This window comes from Anopheles merus, unplaced genomic scaffold, assembly GCF_017562075.2.
Source record: "Anopheles merus strain MAF unplaced genomic scaffold, AmerM5.1 LNR4000647, whole genome shotgun sequence".
NCBI classification, from domain to species: Eukaryota; Metazoa; Arthropoda; class Insecta; order Diptera; family Culicidae; genus Anopheles; species Anopheles merus.
In genome coordinates, this window is record NW_024428227.1 from 1 (window position 1) to 13,261 (window position 13,261).

A 13,261-nucleotide genomic window follows, 5' to 3' on the forward strand; every position below is an offset into this window, starting at 1 on the left:
AAAAATTGAGTTTGTTGTAAAAAAGTGAGTGAATGGCGCATTAAAAAGTTAGTTTGTTGTAAAAAGTGAGTGAATGGCACACAAAAAGTGAGTTTGTTTAAAAAAGTGAGTGAATGGCGCATTAAAAAGTGAGTTTGTTGTAAAAAAGTGATTGAAGGGCACGAAAAAAGTGATTTGATGCAAAAAGTGAGTGAATGGCGCATAAAAAAGTGAGTTTGTTGTAAAAAGTGAGTGAATGACGCATAAAAGAGAGAGTTTGTTGTCAAAAGTGAGTGAATGGAGTGAGTGAAAAGTGAGTGAATGGCGCATAAAAAAGTGAGTTTGTTGTAAAAAAGTGAGTGAATGGCGCATAAAAAGTGAGTTTGTTATAAAAAGTGAGTGAATGGTGCATCATAAAGTGAGTTTGTTGAGTGAATGGTGAACAAAAAAGTGAGTTTGTTGTAAAAAATTAAGTGAACGGCGCATTAAAAAGTAAGTTTGTTGTAAAAAAGCGAGTGAATGGCGCATAAAAAAGTGAGTTTGTTGAGTGATTGGCGCATAAAAAAGTGAGTTTGTTGTAAAAAAGTGATTGAATGGCACACAAAAAAGTGATTTTGTTGTAAAAAAGTGAGTGAATGGCGCATAAAAAGTGAGTTTGTTGTAAAAAAGTGAGTGAATGGCGCATTAAAAATTGAGTTTGTTGTAAAAAGTGAGTGAATGGCGCATTTAAAAGTGAATTTGTTGTAAAAAGTGAGTGAATGGTGCATAAAAAAGTGAGTTTGTTGTAAAAAAGTGAGTGAATGGCGCATAAAAAAGTGAGTTTGTTGTTAAAAAGTTAGTGAATGGCGCATTAAAAAGGAGTTTGTTGAGTGAATGGCGAACAAAAAAGTGAGTTTAATGTAAAAAATTAAGTGAACGGCGCATTAAAAAGTGAGTTTGTTGTAAAAAAGTGAGTGAATGGCGCATAAAAAAGTGAGTTTGTTGTAAAAAAAAAAGTGAATGGTGCATCAAAAAGTGAGTTTGTTGTAAAAAAGTGAGTGAATGGCGAATAAAAAAGTGAGTTTGTTGTAAAAAAGTGAGTGAATGGCGCATTAAAAAGTGAGTTTGTTGAGTGAATGGCGAACAAAAAAGTGAGTTTGTTGTAAAAAAGTGAGTGAACGGTGCATTAAAAAGTGAGTTTGTTGTAAAAAGTGAGTGAATGGCGCATAAAAGAGTGAGTTTGTTGTAAAAAAGTGAGTGAATGGCGCACAAAAAAGTAAGTTTGTTGTAAAAAAGTGAGTAAATGGTGCATAAAAGAGTGAGTTTGTTGAGTGATTGGTACATAAAAAAGTGAGTTTGTTGTTAAAAAGTTAGTGAATGGCGCATAAAAAGGAAGTTTGTTGTAAAAAAGTGAATGAATGGCGCATAAAAAAGTGAGTTTGTTGTAAAAAAGTGAGTGAATGGCGCATTAAAAAGTGAGTTTGTTGTAAAAAAGTTAGTGAATGGCGCATAAAAAAGTGAGTTTGTTGTAAAAAAGTGAGTGAATGGCGCATAAAAAAGTGAGTTTGTTGTAAAAAAGTGAGTGAATGGCACTCAAAAAAGTGAGTTTGTTGAGTGAATGGCGAACAAAAAAATGAGTTTGTAGTAAAAAAGTGAGTGAATAATGCATGAAAAAGTGAGTTTGTTGTAAAAAAGTGAGTGAATAGCGCATAAAAAAGTGAGTTTGTTATAAAAAGTGAGTGAATGGTGCATCAAAAAGTGAGTTTGTTGTAAAAAAGTGAGTGAATGGCGCATAAAAAAGTGAGTTTGTTGTTAAAAAGTGAGTGAATGGCGCATTAAAAAGTGAGTTTGTTGAGTGAATGGCGAACAAAAAAGTGAGTTTGTTGTAAAAAATTGAGTGAACGGCGCATTAAAAAGTGAGTTTGTTGTAAAAAAGTGAGTGAATGGCGCATAAAAGAGTGAGTTTGTTGTCAAAAGTGAGTGAATGGAGCATTAAAAAGTGAGTTTGTTGTAAAAAAGTGAGTGAATGGCGCATAAAAGATTGAGTTTGTTGAGTGATTGTCGCATAAAAAGATGAGTTTGTTGTAAAAAAGTGAGTGAATGGCACACAAAAAAGTAAATTTGTTTTAAAAAAGTGAGTGAATGGTGCATAAAAAAGTGAGTTTGTTGTAAAGAAGTGAGTGATTGGCACACAAAAAAGTGAGGTTGTTTTAAAAAAGTGAGTGAATGACGCATAAAAAAGTGAGTTTGTTGTAAAAAAGTGAGTGAATGGCGCATAAAAAAGTGAGTTTGTTGTCAAAAAGTGAGTGAATGGCGCATTAAAAAGTGAGTTTGTTGTAAAAAGTGAGTGAATGGCGTATTAAAAAGTGAGTTTGTTGTAAAAAAGTGAGTGAATGGCGCATTAAAAAGTGAGTTTGTTGTAAAAAATTGAGTGTTTAATCTCACTATTTCGGATAATTTATTTTCCGCGTTTCGGTGTAACTTTCAAACCTTTAATATTTACCAGCAGTTATTCGTTGTGTAGCAAAATTGAAAGAGAACTTTATTTACGACATTCACTGTTATTTATAAACTACTCGATCGAGCCGAACACTCGAAATTGAACGAAGACTGTTCGTGTTTCGTTAAGCACGATATGAAGTGACAGGGCTTGCCTGAACATCCTCCCCCCCTTGACGAATGTCAACAATCCAAACAAAAACAATCAAAATAAACGGAAATTATGTGCATGTGCTCTCGTCGGCCTCTGCCACAGGTAAGATACAAATTTTTGTTATCGGACGAGTTACGATACCTTTTGATGTTTTCAGTGTTACTACCCGTGTCAGCTTGTCGTCTCCGGTGTGCACATGTACGATACGTGCGAGTGGCCAACGTGTTGGGGGAGGAAATCGTCCTTCAGAATGACCAGTCTGCCAGGTAAGATGCTGTCGTTCCTCTTCGCCATGGTGTTATCGCGTTGCATCTCTTGCAGGTATTCCGTCGTCCAGTGTTTCCAGAAGCGTTGCACCATTACTTGCCACTTCTGCAAGTCGCTGAGGGTGCAGGAACGAAGGTGGGTGTAGTCCGGCTCGGGGACAGCATGCATCGATGTGCCCACGAGGAAATGCGCTGGGGTAAGTGCCGATATATCGTTAGGATCGTCTGACATAGGTAGGAGAGGCCGCGAGTTCATCGCCGCCTCAATCTGGTGTAGGACCGTTGTGTAGCCTTCGTAGGATAGTCGCGTGCTGCCTAACTGCCGAAAAAGGTGTCGCTTGGCGGTCTTCACAGCTGCTTCCCACAATCCGCCGAAGTGTGGTGTCTTGGGAGGGGTGAAGTGCCAATTGATACCGCGGTTAGTGCAATCTGTCACAATTAGATGTAGCTGCTGTTCATCGCGAAACATTTCGAACAGCTCGTGAAGCTCCCTCGCCGCGCCTTCGAAGTTTTTCCCGTTGTCCGAGTGTATGTGTGCCGGTAAACCGCGTCGTGCTGTGAATCTGTGTAATGCAGCTAAAAAACCAGCAGTAGTTAGATCACTTACCAGCTCCAAGTGTACGGCCTTAGTGGAAAAACAAACAAACACGCAGAGGTAGCATTTTCCCGGAGCGGCTCGTTTATGGGCTGGCTTCAGGTATAATGGACCGGCGTAATCCACTCCGGTAACACTAAAAGGCCGGCTGGGAGTGATGCGCTGCGCTGGAAGCTGTCCAAGTTGTTGCTGTTCAAGTGTCGGTCGCTGTCGAATGCACCGAAAACAATTTTGCACAATGTGCTTAACATGATGCCTTCCATCTAACGGCCAAAACTCTTCGCGAATTCGAGATAAGAGCAGCCTTCCTCCTCCATGACGAAGCTCCTCGTGTTGATACTTTGCGATCAATTGCGCGAACGGATGTTTCTTGGGAAGCAAAACAGGGTGCTTCGCTTGGTAGGGAAGTTGAGATAGCCGTAAACGCCCCCCTACACGGATAATCCCTTGTTCGTCAAGGAATGGACTTAGTGCACGTAAAGGTGATTGCTTCATCACTTCGTTTCCCTTTTTGAGCTGCCCGAGTTCAGCTGAAAATGCATCCTGCTGTGCTAGGCGGCTTAACACAGTGTTTGCTGCTTCCATGTACTCGGGTGTGACGATTAAAGGTGCGGGGTGCTGTGCTGCTGTTCGCTGAGTGCGTGCCTTTTCCTTAGCGTTACGTGTGAAGCGAATGCAGTATGATACGATACGCAGCAATCGCTTGTAGCTAGAACACAACGCAAACCAAGGGTGACTAGTGGTTGTGTGTACAACGGCAGCACTCACCTGGCGAATCTCTAGATTCGTTTCGTTGGCTGGTTCTGGGTTAGAGTTGGGCCAGATGGAAGCGGGCAAAGATAGCCAATCCGGACCGAAGCTCCACAGTTTGCTTTTCAGGAAATCAGCGGCTGACGTGCCTCGTGAAACCAGATCAGCAGGATTAGACGCGCCGGGTACATGTCTCCACTGCCGCGGGTGTGAGTAATGCTGCACTTCAGATACCCGGTTAGCCACAAACGTTGCCCATGTGTTGGGTGTGGCGCTGATCCAGGTTAAGGTGATGGTGGAATCCGACCAAAAGAAAGACTCTGCAACGTTGATCCCCATCGCCTTCTTTACCCGGTGATGCAAGTGTGCTCCTAATACAGCAGCGCATAGTTCAAGGCGGGGCAGTGTGACGCGCTTGAGCGGTGCCACACGCGATTTGGAAGAAAGCAACGTTATGCGTATCTGCCCACTTTCGCCTTCACAACGCGCATAAATGCAGGCTCCATATGCTGCTTCCGATGCATCACAGAAGGTATGTAGCTGAATACGCGCACCAGGTAGAAGCGCATAACGACTAACCTTGAATTCAGAGATGAGTTGCCAATCCTGTTGTATTGCTTTCCATTTCTTACAGATAGTATCTGGAACATACTCGTCCCAACCAGCTTTCTGCAACCATAATTCCTGCATCATCATCTTGGCCCGAATGACAATCGGGGAGATCAGGCCCAGCGGATCGAACATGCGAGCTACGTTAGATAGAATGGATCGCTTTGTCGGAATGGACACATCACTGGATATTGCGGATTCGAAAGATAAAACGTCATGCTCTGGCTCCCATGAAACACCAAGAGCCTTTACCGTCTCGTGTGGTAAGAATTGCCGCGCTGACTGTGTGCCGATTTGATCCGCATTTAAACCGGCGAGCACCTCGAGCTGATTGGATGTCCACTTTCGCAGCTCGAAGCCGCCTTTGGCGAGCAATTGGGAAAGCTCGATTCGTAACTGGCGAGCATTTTCGATGGAATCAGCACCACCGATGAAATCGTCAACGTAGAAATTAGTTTTCAAAGCAGCTGAAGCATTGGGACAAGAGTCGCCCTCATCGTTTGCAAGCTGCAGCAATGTTCTGGTTGCTAAGAATGATGAGGGGGCTAAGCCATAGGTAACTGTATTCAGCTCAAAATATTCGATTGGCGAGTGAGGCGAAAATCGAAAGCAAATGCGTACAAATTTCCGGTCGTTAGGATGAAGCAATACTTGTCGATACATTTTCGCAATATCTCCAACAACGGCTACTTTATATGTGCGGAAGCGCAAAATTATGTCGAGCAGATCGTCCTGCACGACAGGACCGACGCATAACGCATCGTTTAGCGAAAAGCCGGTGGACGTCTTAGCTGAACCATCAAATACCACGCGAACCTTTGTTGTGGAGCTAGCGGCTTTGAACACGGGATGGTGAGGCAGATAATACGCGCGTTCGTCGTCGGAGGGGTTTTTTATGCGTGACATGTGCCCAAGCTCCAGATACTCACGCATAAAATCATGGTACGCCGCTTTTACCCTTTGATCTCGTTCTAACCTCCTTTCTAGCAAACTAAAACGCCTTAATGCTGCTGCCTTCGAAAGGCCAAGCTTATCATCGAAGTCTGCTTGTTTAGGTAAGCATACCAGATAACGACCAGCTTTGTCTCGCTGTGTTGTATCCTTGTAAAATTGCTCACATTTGCGATCCTCAGGAGAATAGCCATCGTTAACCTGTAGTTCTTCTACTTTCCAGAAACGCTCTATTGATTCTTCTAGTGAAACCATGCACACCACGGATGAAGTATGAAAAGTATTGGATGTTGCTGGCTGAGAGGTAGATGCGGATCCACTCACGACCCAGCCGAATACGCTCTCCATCAGGACTGGGAGATTTGATGACATTTTATATTGCGCCCCGCTTACAAAGAACGTGTGATAGTGCCGGGCACCGAGAATAATGTCGATCGGTGCCGACTTCTCGAAATGGGGGTCGGCGAACATAATATGTGGCGGTAATTTCCAGCCACTGGTGGACACATCATGTGCGGGCAAATCAGCAATAAGCTTCTCGACTATCAAAAACTCAACATTAATTGCATAAGGGCTCGTTCTGGAAGATACCGTGGTGCGCATCGATTTCCGCACCGGGGTGGCCGATTGACCAGCACCAATCAGTGTGATGTCGACCGTGCCCGATTTGATACCTAGCCGATTAGCAAAACGGCTACTCATCAAATCTGGCTGGGAGGCACTATCTAAAAGTGCGCGTGCAGGATGCATTATGCCATGCGCATCAACAATGTTTACCAGTGCAGTTTGAAGCAGAACTTGTTCCGTAGTTTGCCTCAATGCTGCTGCATAAGTGCGTTGCGTGTTTGCCGTGTGATCGTCTGTGTTGTGTGTGTTGTGTACGGAAGCATTTTGCGCAGCTGACGTGTTCGCAGTGGAAAATGTGCCGTAATTTTGTGAAGAGTGTAAAAGCGAGTGGTGTGTTGAATTGCAGTGTCTGCACTTGTATTGCGATGAGCAATCACGCACACGGTGATTGTCGCGCAAACAATTCAAGCACAATTTCAGTGTCATTGTGTTTCGGTACCGTTCCTCCGGTGACATTTGCATGAAACGCGGGCATTTCGATAAGTTGTGATCGGAGTGGCATAAAGGGCATGTGCGTGTGTCGTGTGATGTTGACGGAAAGCTTGCTAAGCGCATAGGCGGAGCATGTTTATGTGCATAGTGCGTTTGGTTCACGGTAGAGGGAGCTTCGGTAATGTTTACCTGTAAGGTTTCCAACACTCGCATACGGCGCTGTAAAAATGCGATTAATCCTTCGTAACTAGGATTTTGGCTAGTTGAGGCATTTTCCTCCCAATCTCTTAATGTGGAGGTAGGCAATTTTGTGCACATTAAGTGTTCTAACAAGCAGCTCCATGCCTCCGTTTTTTCGCCTAGATGATTGAGAGTTTTCTTGTGACGCTCGAACTCGTCCACAAGATGGTGAAGGGTTGATGCACTCTCCTTCTTAACGGTGGCCATACCAAAAAGTGCTTGAAGATGCCGTTTCTTTAATAAATACTCATTCGAGTATCTTTCGGTGAGCATTTGCCATGCTAGCTCGTAATTGGCTGCGCTAATCGTGATTGCTTCGATCACCTTTGCGGCCTCGCCTTTCACGGAAGCTCGTAAATAATGAAACTTTTGTATCGGTGGTAGTTCCATATTTTCGTGAATTAATCCCTCAAAAGTGTCCCTATACGTGAGCCATTGCATGTAATCACCATCGAACTCAGGAAGTGAGATGGTGGGAAGCTTTATACCTGCCAACGGGTTGGTGTTTGGCGTTGTGCTTGCGGATCGCGGAACGTGCACCCGTTTAGCCTTCAAATGGGCTTCAAGGCGTATCAAACGCGAGCCGAAATCGTCTCGTAACGCGGCATTGTGACTTATTACTTCCTCGGTGGCCGCTGCATCTTCCAATTTGGCCTGAATTGCTTCCAAATCAACGGAAAGCTTCTGGACCCTTGCAATGCGAATATTGATTTCGATTGCATCCCGTTCCGGGTCAAATTCGGCCAAAAACTTTTCGTGCTTAGCCAATACTGCTAGTAAAACTGTCCTTCTGGACGACAAAACGTTTATCGGAGCAGTCATAGTGCGGTTTGACAAAAAACGCTAAATTTCGCGGACACAGTGAACTTGGTCGATTGTGAGGCGACTAAAGCACAGTTACACGCGCGCAAACAGTGATTATCGCGAGAATAATTAAGATTTAGAAAACCAGATTCGTCTTAATCCTGGTCACGGCACCAATGTTTAATCTCACTATTTCGGATAATTTATTTTCCGCGTTTCGGTGTAACTTTCAAACCTTTAATATTTACCAGCAGTTATTCGTTGTGTAGCAAAATTGAAAGAGAACTTTATTTACGACATTCACTGTTATTTATAAACTACTCGATCGAGCCGAACACTCGAAATTGAACGAAGACTGTTCGTGTTTCGTTAAGCACGATATGAAGTGACAGGGCTTGCCTGAACATCCTCCCCCCCCTTGACGAATGTCAACAATCCAAACAAAAACAATCAAAATAAACGGAAATTATGTGCATGTGCTCTCGTCGGCCTCTGCCACAGGTAAGATACAAATTTTTGTTATCGGACGAGTTACGATACCTTTTGATGTTTTCAGTGTTACTACCCGTGTCAGCTTGTCGTCTCCGGTGTGCACATGTACGATACGTGCGAGTGGCCAACGTGTTGGGGGGAGGAAATCGTCCTTCAGAATGACCAGTCTGCCAGGTAAGATGCTGTCGTTCCTCTTCGCCATGGTGTTATCGCGTTGCATCTCTTGCAGGTATTCCGTCGTCCAGTGTTTCCAGAAGCGTTGCACCATTACTTGCCACTTCTGCAAGTCGCTGAGGGTGCAGGAACGAAGGTGGGTGTAGTCCGGCTCGGGGACAGCATGCATCGATGTGCCCACGAGGAAATGCGCTGGGGTAAGTGCCGATATATCGTTAGGGTCGTCTGACATAGGTAGGAGAGGCCGCGAGTTCATCGCCGCCTCAATCTGGTGTAGGACCGTTGTGTAGCCTTCGTAGGATAGTCGCGTGCTGCCTAACTGCCGAAAAAGGTGTCGCTTGGCGGTCTTCACAGCTGCTTCCCACAATCCGCCGAAGTGTGGTGTCTTGGGAGGGGTGAAGTGCCAATTGATACCGCGGTTAGTGCAATCTGTCACAATTAGATGTAGCTGCTGTTCATCGCGAAACATTTCGAACAGCTCGTGAAGCTCCCTCGCCGCGCCTTCGAAGTTTTTCCCGTTGTCCGAGTGTATGTGTGCCGGTAAACCGCGTCGTGCTGTGAATCTGTGTAATGCAGCTAAAAAACCAGCAGTAGTTAGATCACTTACCAGCTCCAAGTGTACGGCCTTAGTGGAAAAACAAACAAACACGCAGAGGTAGCATTTTCCCGGAGCGGCTCGTTTATGGGCTGGCTTCAGGTATAATGGACCGGCGTAATCCACTCCGGTAACACTAAAAGGCCGGCTGGGAGTGATGCGCTGCGCTGGAAGCTGTCCAAGTTGTTGCTGTTCAAGTGTCGGTCGCTGTCGAATGCACCGAAAACAATTTTGCACAATGTGCTTAACAAGATGCCTTCCATCTAACGGCCAAAACTCTTCGCGAATTCGAGATAAGAGCAGCCTTCCTCCTCCATGACGAAGCTCCTCGTGTTGATACTTTGCGATCAATTGCGCGAACGGATGTTTCTTGGGAAGCAAAACAGGGTGCTTCGCTTGGTAGGGAAGTTGAGATAGCCGTAAACGCCCCCCTACACGGATAATCCCTTGTTCGTCAAGGAATGGACTTAGTGCACGTAAAGGTGATTGCTTCATCACTTCGTTTCCCTTTTTGAGCTGCCCGAGTTCAGCTGAAAATGCATCCTGCTGTGCTAGGCGGCTTAACACAGTGTTTGCTGCTTCCATGTACTCGGGTGTGACGATTAAAGGTGCGGGGTGCTGTGCTGCTGTTCGCTGAGTGCGTGCCTTTTCCTTAGCGTTACGTGTGAAGCGAATGCAGTATGATACGATACGCAGCAATCGCTTGTAGCTAGAACACAACGCAAACCAAGGGTGACTAGTGGTTGTGTGTACAACGGCAGCACTCACCTGGCGAATCTCTAGATTCGTTTCGTTGGCTGGTTCTGGGTTAGAGTTGGGCCAGATGGAAGCGGGCAAAGATAGCCAATCCGGACCGAAGCTCCACAGTTTGCTTTTCAGGAAATCAGCGGCTGACGTGCCTCGTGAAACCAGATCAGCAGGATTAGACGCGCCGGGTACATGTCTCCACTGCCGCGGGTGTGAGTAATGCTGCACTTCAGATACCCGGTTAGCCACAAACGTTGCCCATGTGTTGGGTGTGGCGCTGATCCAGGTTAAGGTGATGGTGGAATCCGACCAAAAGAAAGACTCTGCAACGTTGATCCCCATCGCCTTCTTTACCCGGTGATGCAAGTGTGCTCCTAATACAGCAGCGCATAGTTCAAGGCGGGGCAGTGTGACGCGCTTGAGCGGTGCCACACGCGATTTGGAAGAAAGCAACGTTATGCGTATCTGCCCACTTTCGCCTTCACAACGCGCATAAATGCAGGCTCCATATGCTGCTTCCGATGCATCACAGAAGGTATGTAGCTGAATACGCGCACCAGGTAGAAGCGCATAACGACTAACCTTGAATTCAGAGATGAGTTGCCAATCCTGTTGTATTGCTTTCCATTTCTTACAGATAGTATCTGGAACATACTCGTCCCAACCAGCTTTCTGCAACCATAATTCCTGCATCATCATCTTGGCCCGAATGACAATCGGGGAGATCAGGCCCAGCGGATCGAACATGCGAGCTACGTTAGATAGAATGGATCGCTTTGTCGGAATGGACACATCACTGGATATTGCGGATTCGAAAGATAAAACGTCATGCTCTGGCTCCCATGAAACACCAAGAGCCTTTACCGTCTCGTGTGGTAAGAATTGCCGCGCTGACTGTGTGCCGATTTGATCCGCATTTAAACCGGCGAGCACCTCGAGCTGATTGGATGTCCACTTTCGCAGCTCGAAGCCGCCTTTGGCGAGCAATTGGGAAAGCTCGATTCGTAACTGGCGAGCATTTTCGATGGAATCAGCACCACCGATGAAATCGTCAACGTAGAAATTAGTTTTCAAAGCAGCTGAAGCATTGGGACAAGAGTCGCCCTCATCGTTTGCAAGCTGCAGCAATGTTCTGGTTGCTAAGAATGATGAGGGGGCTAAGCCATAGGTAACTGTATTCAGCTCAAAATATTCGATTGGCGAGTGAGGCGAAAATCGAAAGCAAATGCGTACAAATTTCCGGTCGTTAGGATGAAGCAATACTTGTCGATACATTTTCGCAATATCTCCAACAACGGCTACTTTATATGTGCGGAAGCGCAAAATTATGTCGAGCAGATCGTCCTGCACGACAGGACCGACGCATAACGCATCGTTTAGCGAAAAGCCGGTGGACGTCTTAGCTGAACCATCAAATACCACGCGAACCTTTGTTGTGGAGCTAGCGGCTTTGAACACGGGATGGTGAGGCAGATAATACGCGCGTTCGTCGTCGGAGGGGTTTTTTATGCGTGACATGTGCCCAAGCTCCAGATACTCACGCATAAAATCATGGTACGCCGCTTTTACCCTTTGATCTCGTTCTAACCTCCTTTCTAGCAAACTAAAACGCCTTAATGCTGCTGCCTTCGAAAGGCCAAGCTTATCATCGAAGTCTGCTTGTTTAGGTAAGCATACCAGATAACGACCAGCTTTGTCTCGCTGTGTTGTATCCTTGTAAAATTGCTCACATTTGCGATCCTCAGGAGAATAGCCATCGTTAACCTGTAGTTCTTCTACTTTCCAGAAACGCTCTATTGATTCTTCTAGTGAAACCATGCACACCACGGATGAAGTATGAAAAGTATTGGATGTTGCTGGCTGAGAGGTAGATGCGGATCCACTCACGACCCAGCCGAATACGCTCTCCATCAGGACTGGGAGATTTGATGACATTTTATATTGCGCCCCGCTTACAAAGAACGTGTGATAGTGCCGGGCACCGAGAATAATGTCGATCGGTGCCGACTTCTCGAAATGGGGGTCGGCGAACATAATATGTGGCGGTAATTTCCAGCCACTGGTGGACACATCATGTGCGGGCAAATCAGCAATAAGCTTCTCGACTATCAAAACTCAACATTAATTGCATAAGGGCTCGTTCTGGAAGATACCGTGGTGCGCATCGATTTCCGCACCGGGGTGGCCGATTGACCAGCACCAATCAGTGTGATGTCGACCGTGCCCGATTTGATACCTAGCCGATTAGCAAAACGGCTACTCATCAAATCTGGCTGGGAGGCACTATCTAAAAGTGCGCGTGCAGGATGCATTATGCCATGCGCATCAACAATGTTTACCAGTGCAGTTTGAAGCAGAACTTGTTCCGTAGTTTGCCTCAATGCTGCTGCATAAGTGCGTTGCGTGTTTGCCGTGTGATCGTCTGTGTTGTGTGTGTTGTGTACGGAAGCATTTTGCGCAGCTGACGTGTTCGCAGTGGAAAATGTGCCGTAATTTTGTGAAGAGTGTAAAAGCGAGTGGTGTGTTGAATTGCAGTGTCTGCACTTGTATTGCGATGAGCAATCACGCACACGGTGATTGTCGCGCAAACAATTCAAGCACAATTTCAGTGTCATTGTGTTTCGGTACCGTTCCTCCGGTGACATTTGCATGAAACGCGGGCATTTCGATAAGTTGTGATCGGAGTGGCATAAAGGGCATGTGCGTGTGTCGTGTGATGTTGACGGAAAGCTTGCTAAGCGCATAGGCGGAGCATGTTTATGTGCATAGTGCGTTTGGTTCACGGTAGAGGGAGCTTCGGTAATGTTTACCTGTAAGGTTTCCAACACTCGCATACGGCGCTGTAAAAATGCGATTAATCCTTCGTAACTAGGATTTTGGCTAGTTGAGGCATTTTCCTCCCAATCTCTTAATGTGGAGGTAGGCAATTTTGTGCACATTAAGTGTTCTAACAAGCAGCTCCATGCCTCCGTTTTTTCGCCTAGATGATTGAGAGTTTTCTTGTGACGCTCGAACTCGTCCACAAGATGGTGAAGGGTTGATGCACTCTCCTTCTTAACGGTGGCCATACCAAAAAGTGCTTGAAGATGCCGTTTCTTTAATAAATACTCATTCGAGTATCTTTCGGTGAGCATTTGCCATGCTAGCTCGTAATTGGCTGCGCTAATCGTGATTGCTTCGATCACCTTTGCGGCCTCGCCTTTCACGGAAGCTCGTAAATAATGAAACTTTTGTATCGGTGGTAGTTCCATATTTTCGTGAATTAATCCCTCAAAAGTGTCCCTATACGTGAGCCATTGCATGTAATCACCATCGAACTCAGGAAGTGAGATGGTGGGAAGCTTTATACCTGCCAACGGGTTGGTGTT

The 13,261-nt window shown here is 45.6% G+C and overlaps 2 protein-coding genes across 2 annotated transcripts; both read left to right on the forward strand.

The window, feature by feature from the left end:
* Positions 1-4,656: 4,656 nt before the first annotated feature.
* On the forward strand, positions 4,657-5,197 carry LOC121602831. The gene is made up of 2 exons (XM_041931593.1): positions 4,657-4,754; positions 4,857-5,197. Exons 1-2 carry the CDS (start codon positions 4,716-4,718, stop codon positions 5,127-5,129), a joined length of 312 nt encoding a protein of 103 aa, XP_041787527.1. The 5' UTR covers positions 4,657-4,715; the 3' UTR covers positions 5,130-5,197.
* Positions 5,198-10,330: 5,133 nt separating this feature from the next.
* LOC121602830 lies at positions 10,331-10,871 on the forward strand. The gene is made up of 2 exons (XM_041931592.1): positions 10,331-10,428; positions 10,531-10,871. The coding sequence occupies exons 1-2, from the start codon at positions 10,390-10,392 to the stop codon at positions 10,801-10,803; spliced, it is 312 nt and encodes a 103-aa protein (XP_041787526.1). The 5' UTR covers positions 10,331-10,389; the 3' UTR covers positions 10,804-10,871.
* Positions 10,872-13,261: the final 2,390 nt, after the last annotated feature.